Here is an 18,869-nt window from a genome sequence, read left to right on the forward strand (position 1 = left end):
TTTCAGGACAATAGCGTTCTCAGAGATCTAATGAGGATGTGCATGTCAAAGGGGTCAGGGCAGGCACTGACCACACCCCACCCTTCTTCCTAAACCAACTCTTACCTATGTCTCTACACACGTTGATGAACAGAGACGTGTCAGGATCAGAATCATCTACCAGATAGCCACCATTTAGCTTGATCAGTGGGTTTAAATCATGCTTCTGTAACTTGTCATCAAATGCATAGCATGGTACCTGAGGAAGCAGAGAAGAAGTGAGACACTTCCTTCACCCCATGGGGCTGATAGATCTCAAACTTGTGATGAACATACAGAACAGTGATTTCTGTCCCTTATATATAGAATAAACATGGTTCTGTCAGACATGGTAGTGCAAGCCTTTAATCCCAGCACTCAAGAGTCAAAGATAGGAGGAGCTCTGTAAGTTCAAGGCCAACCTAGTTTACACAGCAAGTTCCCAGGCCAGCCAGGGCTACAAAGTGAATGAGACCCTGTCTCAAAAAACAGTTCAGCCCTCTGTACCATTCCCAAGGTCTCTCTCCCCTTCTTAAGGCTTATGTCTGCAAGTACCTCCTCCCATCTACATCCCTCTTCTTTCCCAGTCCTAGACCACTTCCTGCAGCTACAAACATCCACTGACTTACAAGGATCTTTTCTAGTTCCTGGCTCTCCCTCAGCTACCTTCCCATCTCTGTAGCTTAGAGAAAAACTCCTGAACCACCCCTGTCCTTTGTCTCCTCTTGCTAACACTGTTATATCTGGGTACCTGCCCTTCACCACAGCAAAACCATACCTGACAGCTGACTTTGCCTGTTACCAGATCAGAACGCCATGTCCTAGGCTTCCCTGATCTCAGAACCACAGCCTCAATAAAGCCCTTCATCCCCCTTTACTTTGGATTCCTGGCCAGAGATACCTGGTTTCCTGCTGCCTCAAATGCATCCTGGAAACACCCCACCACCCTTCTGATTCTAAATGCAGAGGTGGTTCCGGTAGGAAGGCCCCTGCCATACAAGCCTGGAGACCTGAATTTAAAGGGTAGAAGGTGAGAACCAACTCCAGTGTCCTCTGATCTCTACATGTGCACCATGACACATGCAACCACACATATCGTGTACATTCAATAAACAAAATTCAAAATAATAATAATAATAATAATAATAATAATAATAATAATAATAATAATACAGAAGTGCTCCCAAATTTACACCTGATCCTACTGTCCTGTTCCAGGAGTCATCCCTGGCTGTCCTTTGCCTGGCTCAAATACCTGCCAGATGACCCACATCTGAAGGATCTACTGCTCTTACCACACCACCAACATTGCTGCCTGGACACAGAAATCATTTCAAAATACTAAAGTATGTTTACAGTTTTCTCCCAACAGCATGCTCTCCTTCATCTCAGTCAGTGATGGGGGGAGGGTCACCAAGTGACCTGGGTCAAAACCATGACATCTAACTTCAGCCCCCATTCAAAGGGTGGCTAGTTCTGTCAGTCCTTCATGTCCTCACTTCTTGTCACCTCCACCTGAGTCACCACCTTTGTCCAAACTACCAGAATCCAACAGTCGCCACAGGTCCCACAATTCCAGCTTTGATCCCCTTCCTCGCCCATTACATCATCACAATTACATGATGAATCTTTCAAAAACCAGAGCATACATTGCCTGCTTTAAAAGGTCCTTACTATGCAGGAAGTAAAAATCCAAACTCCACAGGGCTGCCAGCCTCCTCCACACAGCCAAATAGCCTCCCTGACACACACTAGAGGTGGAGTAACCTGTGACAGCCAGGAGCAGGCAGAGAACTCCAGTTAAATACCAAATTCCTTGAAAAATGGTGGCAAAAAGGTTTTCTATTTGGGCTGCAGTCAAGAGCAACCAAGGCACGGATAATTCCTGAACTCAGAAGAAGAGACAGAATCCTGCAAACTTGAGGACAGCTTATGCTATGTAATGACTCCCAGACAATTTCAAAAACGCCAGAAAGAACAGCAAACCCAAGTACTCCAAATCCCACAATTCAGTGTCACCACCAAAAGCAAGAACACACAGAAACATTCACTCAGAAGGCAACAAGCTATCTGCTATGAGGATGGAAAACAAGCAGCTGCCCTCCAGCCAGGAGGAAGGAAGCCAGTAGCAGAAGCAACAAGGTGGCAGTGTAGAGAATGGAAGGCAGGGAAAACTGTCCCCAGGAACTGTGACAGAGTTCTACTCAACAGGCATTCCAGGCCCCTGGCTGAGAAGAGAGGAGAGCTGTAAACTTCAGAGCACAGCCAGGCACAGTGACTCATACGTGCAATCCCAGCACTCAGGAGGCAGAGTATCTTAGTTACTTTTCTCAGTTTTGAAGCAACTTAAGGAAGGAGGGATTTATTTGGTTCTGGATTTCAGAACAAGGCTCCTCATGGTAGAAAACAGGAGTGGGAAGTCACTGTCACATTTAATCTACAAGGAAGTGCAAGGCAGAAGGATGCTAGTCTCAGCTCACTTCTGTTTTCCACGCACTCCAGGACCCCGGCCCATAGCGTGCTGCCACCCACACTACATCAATTAATCTACTCTAGAAACCCTGACACATACCCATAAGGTTTATTTCCATGGTAATTCTAGATCTATCAAGTAAACCATCATGATTTAATCATACCATGAAGGCAGAAAGATTACAATTCTGAGGTCATTCTTAGCCACATACCAAGTCTGGGGCTACCTAGGTTACATGAGACTCTGACAATGAAAACTGGAAGAAAGGGGCTGGAGAGATGGCTCAGTGGTTAAGAGCACTGACTGCTCTTCCTAAGGTCCTGATTTCAAATCCCAGCAACCATATGATGGCTCACAACCATCTGTAACAAGATCTGACGCCCTCTTCTGGGGTGTCTGAAGAAAGCTACAGTGTACTTACATATAATAAATAAATTTTATAAAAAAGAAAAGAAAAGAAACTGGCAGAGAACGAATCATCCAAGTGAGATGTTTCATGGGTAGGGAGCAGGTACAGAGGAAGATGAAGCAGTCAGGTTCCTGAGGGCCCAAGGGGTGCAGGGCAAACCCTAAAGCCAAAACAGACTGCGCTGTGCTGTGCTGTGTGCACCAGAAGCTGGCCTAGACGTTTTTAACAATTAAATCTCGTGGTACCTCTGTGCAAATGGAACCTCACATCCACAGAAACAAACTCTCACCTCAAGAGACTGTAATAAGTCATTTAAATCTTTCCATCGCAAAGTCACAACCTTCTTTGTAAGAGGTTGTTTTAATTTTCTATCTTTTTTTCTTTTATTGAAAAATAGATTTTTATTTTCAGGACACATTCTGATTATGGTTTCCCTCTCTCACCTCCTCCCCAGCAGAATCCACACCCTGACTTTCAAGCTCTCCAGAGTAGATTTCATGACCAAATAGTCTCAAACCCCATTACCTCCTTATCAGCTTTAAATATGTCTTTCTTGCAGGCTGCAGTAGTCCTCCATTCAAAGTAATGCACACAGTCTGTGGCAGTTACAAATTCAGGAGTTCCCTATTAAAAAAAAAAAAAAAAAAAGAATGTTAACACACCACTCAGTAATACAAGTTTGTTTTTAAACCTGAAACATTGTAAAATCTCCTGAAAATAAGGGTGCAACAAGAGGAAACATAACTGCCTTACTTCAACAAGTTCACCAAGAATATCCGCCCAAACAGAAAAGTAAGTTGGGAGATGAGAGTCTCCAGACATCCTGTCTAACTGACTGCCCAGCTGCCCCAATTCCACAAGCAGAGTAAACTCATGGGAAATTATCCTTCGCCTTCTTCTCAAGAGCCAAATGGTCTCTGAACCAAAAAACAGCAAAATCAGGGCCAGAAAGTATGACTTCATCCATCCTGTAAGGAGGTCCCCGAGGAGCCCACGAGCAGCAGAGCCTGGGCAGAGGCACCAGATCCCACCCCAGACAGCCCCTTCTGGCAACCAGACCAGTTAACTCTAGTTAACCCCTGCAGAGCAACAGTTAACTTCTACCTTCCCCAGCCCATGAGAAAGACCAAGGTGTTCACCTCCAAGTCCTGTTTCTCCTACAGTAAACACCAAGCTCTTAAGAACAATCAACAGAAGTAAATCAGCAGCTAGCTTGCTCTGCAACATGACCTCCATGGTTCATGCTGCCACAAACAGACTTTAAGATCTCAATTTGCACAATAGTGTGGTTATAGGTTGGTCTAAAATTAACATTCATCCTAACTCAAGTTTCACTCCAATTCTCACCATCTTTAAGACACATTTAGTTGGTGGTTCTGGGTGGTAGTGACGTGATGTGAATATAAATTGGGGGGAGGGGGAAATTGACCATTTAGTCCTCCAGGATCAGAATTCCTGTAACAAGAACACCAGAAGGGGAAAATGTTCTTAACAAAGAGCTTGAAGAGGGCCCCACTCACCAGGGTCTTCCCACACAGAAATGTAATGCTAGTCTGGATTCTGTGCTGTGAATCTGAAGGCTGGCAGCCCATAGTGGTGTTGAATTCCAGGAGTGATCTGGCTGAACTTCTCAAAAGTGAGTCACCTGTTTGGAGAGGATAAGAATGAACACACAATGAACAAACATAAAAGCACGTAGGCTCTTTTCTCACAGATAAGCACTAGGCAAGCCAGGAATGTTAAACACGCAGGGTTGTCTCTTCAAAGGGAGAGTAGATAACCTGTTTCCAGCCCAGGAGGCTGGGGGCAGGGGTGGTTAATAGCCTGGTGACCTCTGTGCTATTTCTGTAAGGCCAGGCCACAGCAGCTGCCCCAGACCCCTCCCATGAGCCTGCTTCCCCCAGACTCCTCCCATGAGCCTACTTCCTTAATCTATAGAATCTATCTATACAGAAGACTCACTTGAACCTCACAAAAGAATCAATGTAGTCATAAGTAAAGATTTATTGAACACATGGGATGGAGTTAATTAAAACCAGAGAACTTTTTTTTAATTGTGCTTTGCTTAAATGTGCCTAAAATAAACTGTAAGTCTCAAATTTTGAACCAATACTGGCAACTGAGTTGTGTGGAAGAGAACTGCCTGTTTATGTCCTGTAAAACTATGCTTTTGGTGGCTTGGTGGTCAGGAAAACCTTCACAGGAGTGGCACTGCATACTCTGCATCCAAGCAATGGAAAGACTAAGAGAAGTGTATCTCTCTCGGGGTTCAAGACAAGCAAGGACTACTCAATTAGACAACAGCTTTTAAAAAGAAGAAGAAGAAACATAACCGTAATATCTGTTATTCAAGTCTGCTTGAAATATCTGGTCTCTCTGGTGTTCCTCTAAATCTTTCTGACCTGCTCAGCAGGCAATTTATAGAAACACTTCCAGGACTGTAAGGCCATCTAAAACACAGGCTCCAGGCTGGAGCAAGAGGAGGAGCCAAAGCCTGGTGAGGTTGGGCTGAGCAGGGGGGATTAAGTGACACAGTTGGGGCGGAACTTAATAATCTCCACCCCCTGCCGAGGCTTCAACATTATATCTATCCCTCCTTGCTCTAGCGGGCAGCAAGAAGCACAGCACCGCCAGTTACCACGCAGACATCCTGGGGAACTGAGGTAAGCTAGGGTTCCCCGCGTGAAGCGCGGCAATGCGAGGGGAGGATTCTGCAGATGAGGGTAGGATTCCGTTGCAAGGGGAGGATTCCACGCGTTAGAGGATTCCGCAAAGGAAGGGTTCCACAGGAGGGAAGGGCTCTACGCGAGGTGAGGGTTCCACTGATCCGGCAGCTCGAGGGCTCCGACCAAGAGTTCCAGGCCGCTCAAAGGTTCCCCTACGCGAGATTCAGCGCTAGGGTGAAGATTTCTGGGCTACAAGAAAACTCAGCACTAGGGTGCCCCACTGCTCACCAGTGTTCTGAACTACACGAGGGCCGATAGGGCCGGTAGAAAGCCGAAAGCCGCGCTGCCGCCATGCCGCGTCAGCAAGAGGAGAAGGGAGGGGGGCGTCCAGCGCGGGCCGACTGCTGCACTGGGGGGGGGGGGGGTTTACGGGCGATCTAGAGCACGAGGGTGCCACGCTGCGCAAGGGGAGCAGGGGTTCGCGCTAGGGCACCACGCTGCTGGAGAGTTGGGGGGGGGGGTGGAGATCGGAGGATTTCTACACGACCTGATCCGCGGTTTGCGGGGCAGGGGGAAGGTTCGGTGGGTTCCGCGGCACTGCGCGAGCCAGGGTGCTGGCGTGTGCGCTGCCCCCCCCCCCCCCCCCCGTTCAGAGGATTTTAGCACAACTCCAATTGTGCTGCGATTCTGGTTGTGCCGAGTTGCGAGAGAGGCTAAGGGTGAAAAGCTGCACAAGGAGGGGATTCGGAGGGTTTAGAGGGTTCCGCGGCACTGCGCCGCAGTGCTGCCCGAGGGTTCGGAGCAATTCCGGTTGTGCCGTGATCCTTGGTTGTGCTGAGTTGCGGTGAGGGAAAGGGAAGGGAAAGCTCAGAGGGTTCCGAGCTATCCTGAGGGTGCGAAGCTGCACAAGGGCAGGGTTCCGAGGGTTCCGCGGCACTGCGTGAGCCCCGGTGCCGCGCTGCCCAAAGGTTCGGAGGGTTTTAATGCGATTCCGGTTGGGCTGTGATTCTGGTTATGCCAAGTTGCGCGAGGGGAGGGGAAGAGACGGCTCGGAGGATTCCGAGGTATCCTGAGGGTGCAAACTGCACAAGGGGAGGATTCGAAGGGTTCTGTGATCAGGGCCAACGCTCAAAAGTGCCATGTTACAGGAGAGATGAACTCAAAAGTGCCACGTTGCAAGAGAGGCAAGCTCAAAAGTGCCGCGTTGCAGGAGACGGAGGGAAGGGCAGGGTTTGGCGCTATCCTGGCTATGCATGAGGGTGCCACACTCCTGCGCAAGATTAGGGTTCCTCATTGGCCATGCAAATGAAGGTGCCCCACTAGCGGACAGGAGGATTCAGAGGGCTCTGCACTATCCAGGCTGTGCTCAGGGGCACATGAAGGTGCCATATTCTATACAAAGGGAGAGTTCAAAGGGTTGGACCCTCAGAGCGCATTTCGAGTGGATTCAGGTTTCATGTTATGTTGCCTAGTTGTGCTAGGGTTCAGCGCAAATCTGGGCAAGGGACTGTACATTGTATTCGATGCAATCAAGTTGGCCATTGTGCTAAGGAGTGCCTTTAACCCAAGGCTTGTCTGAGCTGCAGACAATGGGGCTAATGGAAGATGGGCCATCTGTCCGGTCATATCCGTACCCTCGACCTCTCAGTGACATTCTATATCTGGGCCCACCTATTCCCTCTAGTCTGGTCCCATTTTCAGAACCTGGAGAGACCCTTCTGACTTTGTCACCAGGACCAATTATTATCCTCATGCCTACCACCCACGTGGTACCCCACCCACTACGGTCTTTAGGCTATTGCTAAGTGGCTACTACAAACAGCTCTTTTAACAACCCACCAGTTCTCATCACAACACTCCTATTCTCAGTTACTAAAAAGCCTTAGTAGTTCTTATCACTCGGTCCAAAACCCTGAAAAAAATTAATCAGGCCATTGTTCCCACCTCCTCTGTTGTACTGGCTGGTACATCTTGGGATCACCTTGACACAAGCTAGAGTCACTAGAGAAGGAGGAGACTCAATTGAGGAAAACGCCTCCATGAAATCCAGCTGTAAGGCCGCATTTTCTCAATTAGTAACCAATAAGGAAGGGCCCAGCCAATTGTGGGTGGTGCCATCTCTGGGTTGGTTGGTGGTCCTGGGTTCTATAAGAAAGGAAGCTGAGCAAGCCATGGGTAGCAAGCCAGTAAGCAGCATCCCTACCACCACCGGCCTCTGCATCAGCTCCTGCCTCCAGGTTCCTAGCCTGCTTAACTATGATGTGGAAATAAGCCAAATAAGCCCTTTTCTCCCCAACTTGCTTTTTGGTCACGGTGGTTCATCACAGCAAGAGAAACCTGGAGTAAGACACCATCCTACCCTACTCACCTCTCCCTGAGATCCAAATAGGGTGTGTCTCAGACCCATCCCACTCCTCTCTAAAACATAAATGGCAGGCCCCTACCACCACAAAATGAAATGTTAAAACCCTGTCTATCTTTCCAGGCTCAAGAAGGTTCCCCCAATTTCATTCCATACCTCTAAGCCCCACCTTTTAAGCTCACAATATACAGACTTCCCAGTTCCTATCAATCGCTGAGGAATAATCACCAACTTCTTTGTCTGCTCCCTTTCCTGAGTACATTCCAAGTTCTGCTTTTCCTGGATACAATACAGAAAGACCTATAACTGGCCCTGGGCCCAGTACACACCATGGCAGCTTTTCCAAAACCCCTTGACATCCCCTTCACTCTGGTCAGATGAGCATATCATCTGCAACACTGTACAGTCTAAGTTTAAATGGCTCTCAGGCCCAGGCCCCTCCCCAACGCCTGAAATCCCCCTGTTGACATTCCTGTCTGGAACCTTCTTCCACTGCTACCCTCCTGTGACTGAATAATTACCAAATTAACTTGGACAGCCTTATTCTCCTATGGGCCACCCACTTCCTGGATCCCAACCAATTATTCCCTCAACAAGAGCCCTGCAATTTTTCATTCCAGTGGTATTGGAACTGGAGCCAACACCTCTCCTGGGCCACAATATGACAACCTACAGTCCCTTGAAAACATAAGGGTGGATGGGGAGACACCTACTAGTCCTTCCTCAAATACTGTTGTGTTGATTTTGTTAGCCCAGGAGTACAGGCAGAGGCACCTACAAAGGGGCAAGCAGTTGAGTCCCATACAGGAAGGGGGTAACATAAGGATGACATAATTTGGGAGTTGCCCAGGAAAAAACCCTCCACGTGGGGTACCTACAACTTCAAATTGGGCTTATACATCCATGGGGCAAAGAGCCTCCTCCAAACTTTACAACTGTCATTTCTGTTCCGATGAGCACAAAACCTCAAGACTGAGATACCACAAAGAGAGTCAAGGACAGTCACCCCTTCTTTAATCTCAACACTCCTCTCATAGAAACACTACCATTGGCAAATTCCAGCCATCTCTGATCCAGGGCTGGGGAAGGACTCCTGGATTTGTCTGAGGGCTGCCAAATAACTTATACTAGGGTAGGCATTCAACTTAAGACACACCAACCATGAACATATAAATCTGTTAGCAGGACCCCTGGCTGGGACAGCTGGGGAGACCAACTAAATTCAGTACCAGAAACAAATTGTCCCCATTTGCCTTGCCTTGGGAACTTGGGACTTATGTGCACATCAGGACAACACTCACATGATTGCTACTCCAGAGGATACTCTTTCTCACCCTGGACTAAGATGTTCCAGGGGTGGGAAGTCTACAGACATCTTATCTGTCCATAACAGTCAGAGAAAGAGAAACTTCAAGCTATTCCCTGTCCACCTGGGAAAGACCTAGCAGGGCCATCAGCTACGAGCACACCAGTGACAGGGCTCCAACAGGTATAACACAGACAACTGACCAGTTAGACTAGGAAAGACCTGACCCCAGTATAGCAAAGTATGGTCACCTTACAAAATCCAATACACGCCCTGGCTACAGCGATCCTCCAGAAGAGTGGGCACTAGATGTAACAGCTGCTGGAAGCGGAGCATCTGTGCCTTCCTAGGGAAGACTGCTGGCTCACAGGACCATCCAGCCCGGCAGGGGAAAGGCTAAACGATTATTAGGAGAGAGAGAGTAGAAAACACTTGAGATACCTGGACTATTTGGGGACCATGTGGCAGGCCAAATGTTCACTTTTACAGCTTTGCTGTTTGGCCCTCCTTTTCAGCTGTCTAACTAAGTTCCTCCAACAAAGGCTCCAAGTTTTTATTGCCAAGACAGTCACAAACTCTTCATGGCCAAAGGGTACCAGTCCTTATACAACCCAGAAGGTCAATGAGCCCCTACCACCTTTGAGACCATCACAGCCAACCTCTAGATTCTAAGGCCTAGAAGACAGTAGTCTCCCAGAAACGTTTTCCCTTTGCTCCTGAGCCAGGATGCTGGGTAATGCCCTCAGGGCACGAGGGATTGAGTCAGGCTGTACTGGGAGATAACCCAGCCTCACCTATCCCTCCACCTGCAACAGCAACAACAAAAATATGCTGGGTATAGAAAGCACAACTCACCCTACTCCCAGTTAAACCACAAGAACAGCTGTAACTTCCTGATAGCTCTGTGTTCGTGCGCTGTGTGTATGTGGTGTGCATATTTCCCTCAGCCCCTCAAAGGCAGCTAACCTTCATTCTGTTTCAATGAGCAGCCTCAGCCACTCAAGATGGAGTCTGAGTTCTTCCCTCACTTCTTACAATGCCCACCAAGATGTCCTAGAGCATACTTACCTTATACTAAAAACAATATTTGTATTTTGCTAATTAAAACAATGAATCCTGTAGAGACTCCAGAGTCACTACAGGACCCATTTTCACTTCTAATCACTTAAAAGTTTAGGTCAGATGGTTTATGGAGCACAAACTACATGGAGGGAGCCATGCAGTCAGTAAGTAAATCTTGGTTCTGTACATCCAGTGTCCCTTCTTCATTCCGTCAGGTAGATACAGTTACACACGCTCTGATAGGCTCCATAATGGCTCTGATCAGATGTGGGCTCCTCCTAAAGACTCGTGTGCTGCCCACAGCTCAGCCTCATCTCTCTCAGATCCTGAAATGGGCCAACTCCACCCCAGCATGAACTGTGGTGCTTTGCCAACAGGGACAACTTCAATCATGAATTCCTGGAAAGAATCTCTCCCCATAAACTGATCTACTAATAAAAATACTAATAAAAAAACTTGTATGACTATGGACAGTATGCAAGGATGCCTATCCCACAGCCTAATTATAATTTCTTTTGGGGGCTATCTTTAGCCTCAGCACCAACACACACACACACACACACACACACACACACACACACACACACACCACAAAAAAAAAAAAAAAAATTCCTTGCCCAGCTCTGCAGCAGCCCTAACCTTTGGGAGTCAATCAGGTGACAACTGAGGCAGGCCTGCTGCTGCACCCTGCCTCTGCGCTCACCATGCTGTGTCTTGATTGCCTTGATTTACTGTTCCACATGGGAACATGCTGCCCAAGGTTAGCATTGGCACTGTCACTCACATTTGGCTCCATAATAAACTGTCTCTTAATCCCTCTGAGGTAAGAGGTATTTTTTTCTATCAAAACTGTGAAATCACAAATGTGATTTAAATGTGAACCATTTACTAATGTACTACTGAAGTCTAAAGTCACGGCACAATTACTATAAACATGGGTTTGTCTATTTTTCTCTGCCTATTTTTGATATGCCTTTTAATATAATTACTGAAAAACTAGTCCATTTTTAGCAAACTTAATTTTTAGATATTGATAAATGGCCACTATTGATATTTTAAATGCTCCTATTTTTAATGACAAAAAGATGATTACAATCAAATTTAAAGTAGTAATAACTTGGACCACCCCACTTTAAAAGAAACATTTTTTAAAAAATAGCAGAGAACGCAGTTATCAACAGGAGAAAGAGCTCACAACTATCTCTCAGGAAGTTTTGATGGTGTAGGTCAAGAATAAAATGAGCCTGGACTACAGGACCATCACCCTAACTCATAACCTACTATGGCTGCCTTCAGCTCTTTCCCAGATTAATCTGTTAATTATGTGCAAATCTCACTATTCCCGCTCCCTGGGCAAAACTGACCACAGATAGCTAAGACCCAGAGTCCTCTCCTCCTGAGCACATCTGCTTTGACCCATCTCAGTGGAACCTGTTCCTCACCAAGCGGTCCTGACCCTCAAAAAGGATACTCTAGAATGACTGAACCAAGGAAACAAGAAAGGAAGGGCTTGAGTCCAACAACTGTCCTTTACTGTGAGGCCACAACACCATCGCTTCCAAGAGGTACAAGGAAATGGAGGTGAAGGAGGAGGACAATTTAAGGCAATTTAGGGCTGAAGCGATGGATGGCTCAGTGGCTAAGATCACTTGTTCTTGGACAGGACCAGAGTTCAGTTGCCAGAACCCACATGGCAGCCCCAAGGAGTCAATGCCTTCTTCTGAATTCCAAGGGCACTAGGCATACGCGTGGGTACACAGGCATACATGAAAGCAAACATCCATACATATAAAATAAGAAATTTAAGGAAAAAGGTGAGAAGGAAGAGCCATACAGGTAGAAAACATCCTTCCATATTCAATATCCACCCTATAATCCTCCCTAATTATTGTCTGCATGCTACTCACTGCATGGAAATAACCTTGTTATCGCATACTGGATATTCAAAGTGAAAAATCAAGTTAAAGTTATAAATTTTTTCCCAGTTTGTGTGTCACCTGCATGTGGTAGCCAGTAGAAAACAGGCCAATGTGAGCCATCCAACATGGGTGCTGGATAAAAACCTCAGGTCCTCTGGAAGAACAATAACGTTCTTAACCACTGAGCATTGAACCTGCCCTAAACTGTCTTTTACCATTTTTAACTATTATAAAAGCCACCTGGGTGTGGAAGAGGTGGGACACTTTCAGTGAAAGCATAGCCTGCTTTTTTTTTTTTTTAAGGTATTCTAATACCTAGGAGCTGGAGAGGTGGCTCTGCAGGCACAGCACTTGATCCTCTTCCCAGCACCCAGGCCTGGGGATTCACAACCACCTGGCAGCCCCAGCTCCATCTGACCCCAGCAGAGTCCTGAACTCAAAAGGCAAGCAGCCAGAATGCTCTTTTAGGAAATGTCTATTAGACACTGCATTGATTACTATATCATAACCATGCAGCTGTGTACACAGCTGTACCGCAGGGCATGCTCACAGGACAGCTTTACTTACCCACTGAGCGGCAGTTCTCTGTCTTTAGGTCACACATACAGATAGCACTTGTAGGCCCACAGCTGGAAATACCCACATTTCCACAGACGTTGATCTTATAAACTGCATTGTTTTTGGAGTCAACAGCTTCCCATGTGTAACTAGAAAGAAATAAAGGAGGCAAGCTTGTCATTGTTATTGATCTGACAATAATCACCTTCTCTCTAGTCTGGCATTCTAGCCATATTTGCTTTGACTACTACAAATAAGAAGTTACTCCCATTAACCACAGATACCAAGTCAAATTCGGCAAAACATTTTGGAAAGGAGTTCAAGATGGCTAGGAAGCCCTCAGACTACACAACCCCATGTTTGTTCTAAGAACATCAACGCCATTAAGCAGATACTAGAATACACTGTGTGTAAAGTGGGACTGGTCCAGTCACCCCAGAGTTCTGAAGACCCAAATGACTATTATTTTAGTTTGCTTTGAATTATCATTATTTTATGTGTATGGACGTTTTGCCAACATGTCTATTGTGCGCCACCTATGTACAATACCCAAGGAGTCCAGAAAGTGTCAGTCCCTCTGGAACTGGAGTTACAGGCGTTTGTGAGGTTCCAAGGAGTGCTAGGATCAAACCTAAGTCTCCTAAAACAGCAGCCAGGGAAACTGCTGAGCCACCTCTCCAGTCCCTCCACGGGACTGTTCTTAACTCTCAAGCTTTTTAACCTCTTTGAGACAGGTGAAACGTCTGATGCCCCTGCCTCCACCTCCTGAATGCTGAGATTACAGACTTACACCACCACACCTAGACTTAAGTGGTCTGAGGACCAAACACAGGCTTAGTTGAACATTAGGCGAGCACTCTACCAATTGGGCTTCATCCCCAGTCCTGGGATTCTTTTGTTCTTGAAAACTAGCTGTAATGTGTAAGCAGGCCTGCTTTTGGTACAGACTACAGTCCTGACGTGACAGCCATGCTAAGAACTGCCATCTGCCTCACGATGAGGTAAGATCTACTGCAGGCTGCCTCACTACAGAGCTCAGCCAAAGGCACTCTAAGAGCTATCTATCAACCTCAACACCGGGGTAAAATCAGTGAGGGGTGTTCCTTCTGCCCCAAGTACATCATCCTCAATCCTCTACTCTTCCTGGGACTCATTTCCTCAGCAAGAGTACAAGGAGGAAAGGAAGAGAATAGGTACAAAGCTGCCTGAGCGGCTAAATCAGATTTGCTGGGATAAACTTACCCAGAAGTAGGGAAGTGAGCCAGCTCCCACCCATTCCCAGTGGACCACATTTGGCTCTTTTAAGTATGGCCTCACAGAAGTTCCCAAAGCTACCAGGCACTGTCCTGTCTGTCCCCCACCGTCCCCACCCCCACCACCCCCACCCTGCCCCAGCACCAACAGCTATTAGACAACTCACTTAACCTTAGGTCTGGAGTCCAATCAGACCTCCACCCCTCCCCCATCCCACCCCAAAGCATCCCTATCCAAGCATCTGGCAGGACCAGGGAATTTGTGGCCACTAAGATACTACAAACCTGAAAAACTGGTTACTTAAGTGCTGGGCCTGGGGTGATGTCAGGCTTTAAAGCAGGAACTACTCAACTCTGACAGACTGATTACCTCCAGAGCCAGGACGATTATGCCAGAGGAAAAAAATCTCAAGCAATCTAGCTGACCCAGAGAAAACCATCAATAAAGCCTTGTTCCTTCTTCCTTTGGGGGGCGGGGGGGGGGGGGTAGGGGGTGCAGCAGGAAACTTAATTTGTTTCACGGTGTATACTGTTTTTCTTTGGGGGGGGAGCCTGGAATTGTAAATGTCCTTCCTCCTATGTCTCCCCACTACCGAGCTTCTACGTTACTGCTTGAGAAACGCAACAGTGTATAAAGTGTATAAGATGGCAACAGTTCCCCAGCTTCCTGCTAACCTGTTCCAGTAAGGGAAGGAAAGTAAGTGAACTCGGCACAGGACAAGCTCTGCTGGGAACTGAGCAGGCACATTACCGAAGGTAACAGACAGACCCCGTAACTATGTCAGGCTGGGAAACTTACTCTTCTGAGCCCTGACAGACAAGCAGCAGAGCTTTAGGGGTGGGGGAAAAAAGAAAGGAGAGCTACTTGACCTAGGCTGCAGGACTGAGTCAGCGGCAGGTGTGGAGGCCACAGAAGCCACGCCTGTCCTGCAGTCTTTAAATATATTTGAAACAAATGCAGCCCTCGGCACTTAGAAACTTTCTTTAAACGTTTAGGTAGTGATTTGTAGGTTATCAGTACATTTCTGTTACAGAAATGCTAAACTCTCATTGGGAGCCTGTGATTAAGTTTTTCCAAGCTGGCAGGCAGTTCACTGAAACCCTTAGCTTGTCATCATTACAGCTCCTCCCAGTCCGATGACTGAAGTGCCTGCCTGTACCACAGAAAAGAAGTTAGCAATGAGAACCAGGTCTAAAGAAATGCAGACAGAAGAAAACTGAAAAGGGTGAAATGAGCTGCACAGAGGTCAGGAGGAAAGGCTGCTTTCTGAAAGCGTACTTTTCTTCTATCTGTGTCTCATACAAAATCAAAATGGAAGTCATGATATACATACAGAAGGCAGAGCCTATCACCTACTTTAGTTCTTGAATAGACTTTCTCTGGAACTGACTTACCGGCTCACAGGCAGCCCTCCATAGGCGCCAGCCCTCCATAGGCGCATGCACTCAGCCCCATCAAATTGGCCCACAGTTCCCGGTGGGTGGGGGGTAGGGCACTAGCTTGGCTTAGTCACATCACTCAAGAGCAAAGAAACAGTTGCAATGTTTCCTAAACTGAAACCTGATGACCTGCAGGCTATTAACACTTGAGAAGGCCTAATTCCAGCAAACATTGCAGCTGCTTTAAAACAATCCAACATGCTTGGCTCCTGAGCACAATCAGGCAACTGAAATAATGTGTCAGGAACCTCATGGGAAAATAGTTAATTAGTTCTGCAGAACAGTGAAAGTGAGTCAACATGCAGATACATGTGCTCTGGTACTATTACTTTAAAATTAGTTTATAATAAGCCCAAGAGTGGTAGGAATATATGACAATTCTTTTAAACAAATGCCATGTTTATTAAGGAGAGGGCCGCATGTTTGCAGCCAAGTGTAATGGTGCAGGTACAGGCAGTGAAGGATGGAGGGTCAATAGTTCAGACAGCCCTGGCTACACAGTGAGGCCTAGGCCAGCCCAGACTAGGCAGGAAACCATTTCAGGCTAGGCAGAGCGGTGCATGTTTTTAATCCCGATGCTCTGGAAGCTGATAGTCTGTTGAGTTCAAAGCCGGACTGATCTACATTCAGAGTTCTTGGACAACCAGGGACCAGGGACCTTGTCTCAAGAAAGAAAAGAAAAAGAAAGCAAAAATAAACAGTAGAAGTTGTCACATTTGAAATTACAAACTAGATGACTGTAAATTTCCTGGCATACAAAGGCCAAGCAGCCAAAATGGCCTGGGCTGCAATCATTCTTAAAATGATATTTGTAAAAGGCTGAAAAATCAGTATGACCATATTAAAGAACCCCGGAGTGAGGGCATTAAAGTGTGCGGTTGCATCTTTAAGGGGCAATAAATTTTGTCTTTTAGGAAAAAAATCTCTATTTACAGAGAATATGGATAGCCAAAATTAAAATCCCATCCTGTAACAACAGTTCAGTGCTGAGCAAGAAAGGCCCCTTAGCTGAAAGGCCCCAACCCACCCTTACCCAAGTTTACACAAGTGAAGCTTTTAACCTTAACACACAAGGCTCTGAGAAAAGCGCGGTGCAGGCTGTGCTGTGCAGGCGGGCGGGCGGGCTCCACTCGCACCCAAGTAGCAGGCAGACCTGCTACAACAGCAGAGCCACAGCACAGGAGTCAAGTCCCTCACCTGCTGCTCACAGTACTGCTTACTGTCACTGGCTCCTCTCTGAGTTCCAGCTCATTTGAGGAACTGCCTTGGGCATTGAGGAGGAGGAGTAGGGAGAACCTGCAAGGCCCAGGGATCCCGTTGTCCCACCATTGAGAAATTCAGTCACTCTCCTCAAATGAGAACACCGAGTTGTAGCTAGAACTACCCTTCTGAGCACTAAGCTCTACTGAGAAACCTTGGCACTGAACGTGAGCATCAGTCTCAGAAGTGGCAGAGTGCACACCTCTAATCTCAGTACGCAGGACACACAGGCAAGGGCATCACTGAGCGACCAGTCAGGGCTGAAGACATCATTTCAAAAAGAAAAAAGGAATGGAAGTAAAGAAAAGCAAACTAAATCCCCAATTTCCCAACTCATCATACACCCTTGAAAAGCTCCAATTCTTGATACCATGTGCCACAATGGCTCCACTAAGCCACACAGTAGAAGTGGGAGGGATCTTAGCACAGGTATACGGTGTCTGTGACCTGACACATCGTTCCTCTGGAATCTAACTCCTGCCTCTAGAACCCTAGCCAGCAGGGAAACACACAGCCCATTCTCAGCTAAGGACATCGCTCAGCCAGTATTAAGGCTTACCTACCATACATGAGGCTATGGTGGCTGAGTGAAAAAAGTCCCGCATAGGCACACGTGTTAGTGGTGCTCTGGTCAGATTATGAAACAATAGGAGGTGGAGCCTTGCTGAAAGAACCTTCTTACTGGGGGCAGGCTTTGAGGATTCCCAGCCACACCCAGCTTTGGTCTTGACATTTTATCAAAGTAACTAATCCAGAAGCCCCAAGTTCCATCCCAAGTAGCACATATAAACTAGGCACGGTGGTACATGTCTGTAATCCTAGCATGTGGGAGGTAGAGTCATAGCAACATAGCAAGTTGGGGATCATACTAGGCTATATGAGACTGTCTCAAAAATATTACAAAACAGGATGGTTCTGGGACACAGAAACTGCTTTCTTCAATTAAGTTCTTCAGTCTAAACTACTAAGAGCGCCTGGCCACAACTACTCTGAAGGTCACCTGCACTTCACTTCCAGGGAACTACTACTTACAAAGCATTCGAAAGGAAGCCAGGCTAAGGCAATAGCTACACAAAAGAGGGCTGCTTTCATACTAACAGATATGAGGTCCCCAAGAATCTATATGCAAAAAAAAAAAAAAAAAACAAAACAAACAATAAACTGCATGTGGTGAAGTGTCCTAACAACTGGGCAGTTAAGGCAAGACAGCTCAATGGGTAATGCTCTCGCTGCCAGGCCCGACAACCTGAGGCCCATCCCTGGGACCCACAAAGTAGAAAGAAACAATTTCCTTAGTATTGTCTGACCTCCACACATGTGCCATGGGAAACAGATATCACATACACAACACATACACAACAAATAACAAATTGTTTTAAGGAATTTTTTGTTTTGTTTTGTTTTTTGTTTTTTTCGAGACAGGGTTTCTCTGTGTCGCCCTGGCTGTCCTAGAACTCACTCTGTAGACCAGGCTGGCCTCGAACTCAGAAATTCGCCTGCCTCTGCCTCCCAAGTGCTGGGATTAAAGGTGTGCACCATGTTTTAAGTATTTTTTAAAATTACAAAACTACACACACATACTTCTTAAAAAAAAAAAAAAAAATCCCCAGAACCCACCTAAAGCCAAAAGTCTGTCAGCTCAGCACCCCTTTAAGAGATTGAGACCTGGTGTGCACAAGAGAGAAACACAAGGACCTTGTATCACAGCTACAGTTAAGGCAAAGACTGGCAGCAGAGGTTCTCTCCTGACCTTTCCATTTGCATGTATGAATCTGTAATCTGTCTTCCTTTTAAAAAAACAAGTTAGTGGTCCACACAGCAAAGTACACACTCAGTAGAGTCACTAGCTGGGGGTGCTTTCTGACTCTATAGTGAGCACAAATCTGACTCAACCTGAACTTCCAAATGTGACTGTGCTTCGGGCTCACACACCAGAATGCTCCAGCAGTGCACACAAGCTGCAACCTGCTTACTCTTCCTCAGCACCAGTGTTTCAGCTCATATTCAGCACACGGGTCTCTACTGAGAGATCAGGAAGGGACAAGATAGGGTCCCTAGTGGGCCTACAGCAAGGCAGGTAGAGAAAAGTGTATCTTGTGGGCTGTGTACTATAAGAACAAAATCTGGTCTGGCAGGGTGACTC

The 18,869-nt window shown here is 46.7% G+C and overlaps 1 protein-coding gene and 1 long non-coding RNA gene across 5 annotated transcripts in view; one reads left to right on the plus strand and one right to left on the minus strand.

The window, feature by feature from the left end:
• Positions 1 to 18,869, minus strand: part of Igf2r (insulin-like growth factor 2 receptor) — an 87,301-nt gene that overhangs the window by 53,456 nt on the left and 14,976 nt on the right. Inside the window, exons 2-5 of the mRNA NM_010515.2 lie at positions 12,783 to 12,922; positions 4,421 to 4,545; positions 3,426 to 3,524; positions 106 to 238 (exon numbers count right to left, since the gene is read on the minus strand). Coding sequence (NP_034645.2) covers positions 106 to 238; positions 3,426 to 3,524; positions 4,421 to 4,545; positions 12,783 to 12,922 — 497 coding nt within the window. The remainder of the gene's footprint in view (positions 1 to 105; positions 239 to 3,425; positions 3,525 to 4,420; positions 4,546 to 12,782; positions 12,923 to 18,869) is intronic.
• The window catches only part of Airn (antisense Igf2r RNA), a 118,574-nt gene continuing 105,154 nt past the window's right edge, over positions 5,450 to 18,869 (plus strand). For all 4 annotated transcript variants that reach the window (NR_027773.1, NR_027772.1, NR_027784.1 and 1 more), the window contains exon 1: positions 5,450 to 5,563. This is a non-coding gene — a long non-coding RNA (antisense Igf2r RNA). The remainder of the gene's footprint in view (positions 5,564 to 18,869) is intronic.

The sequence above is a fragment of the Mus musculus genome, chromosome 17, assembly GCF_000001635.26.
Source record: "Mus musculus strain C57BL/6J chromosome 17, GRCm38.p6 C57BL/6J".
NCBI classification, from domain to species: domain Eukaryota; kingdom Metazoa; phylum Chordata; class Mammalia; order Rodentia; family Muridae; genus Mus; species Mus musculus.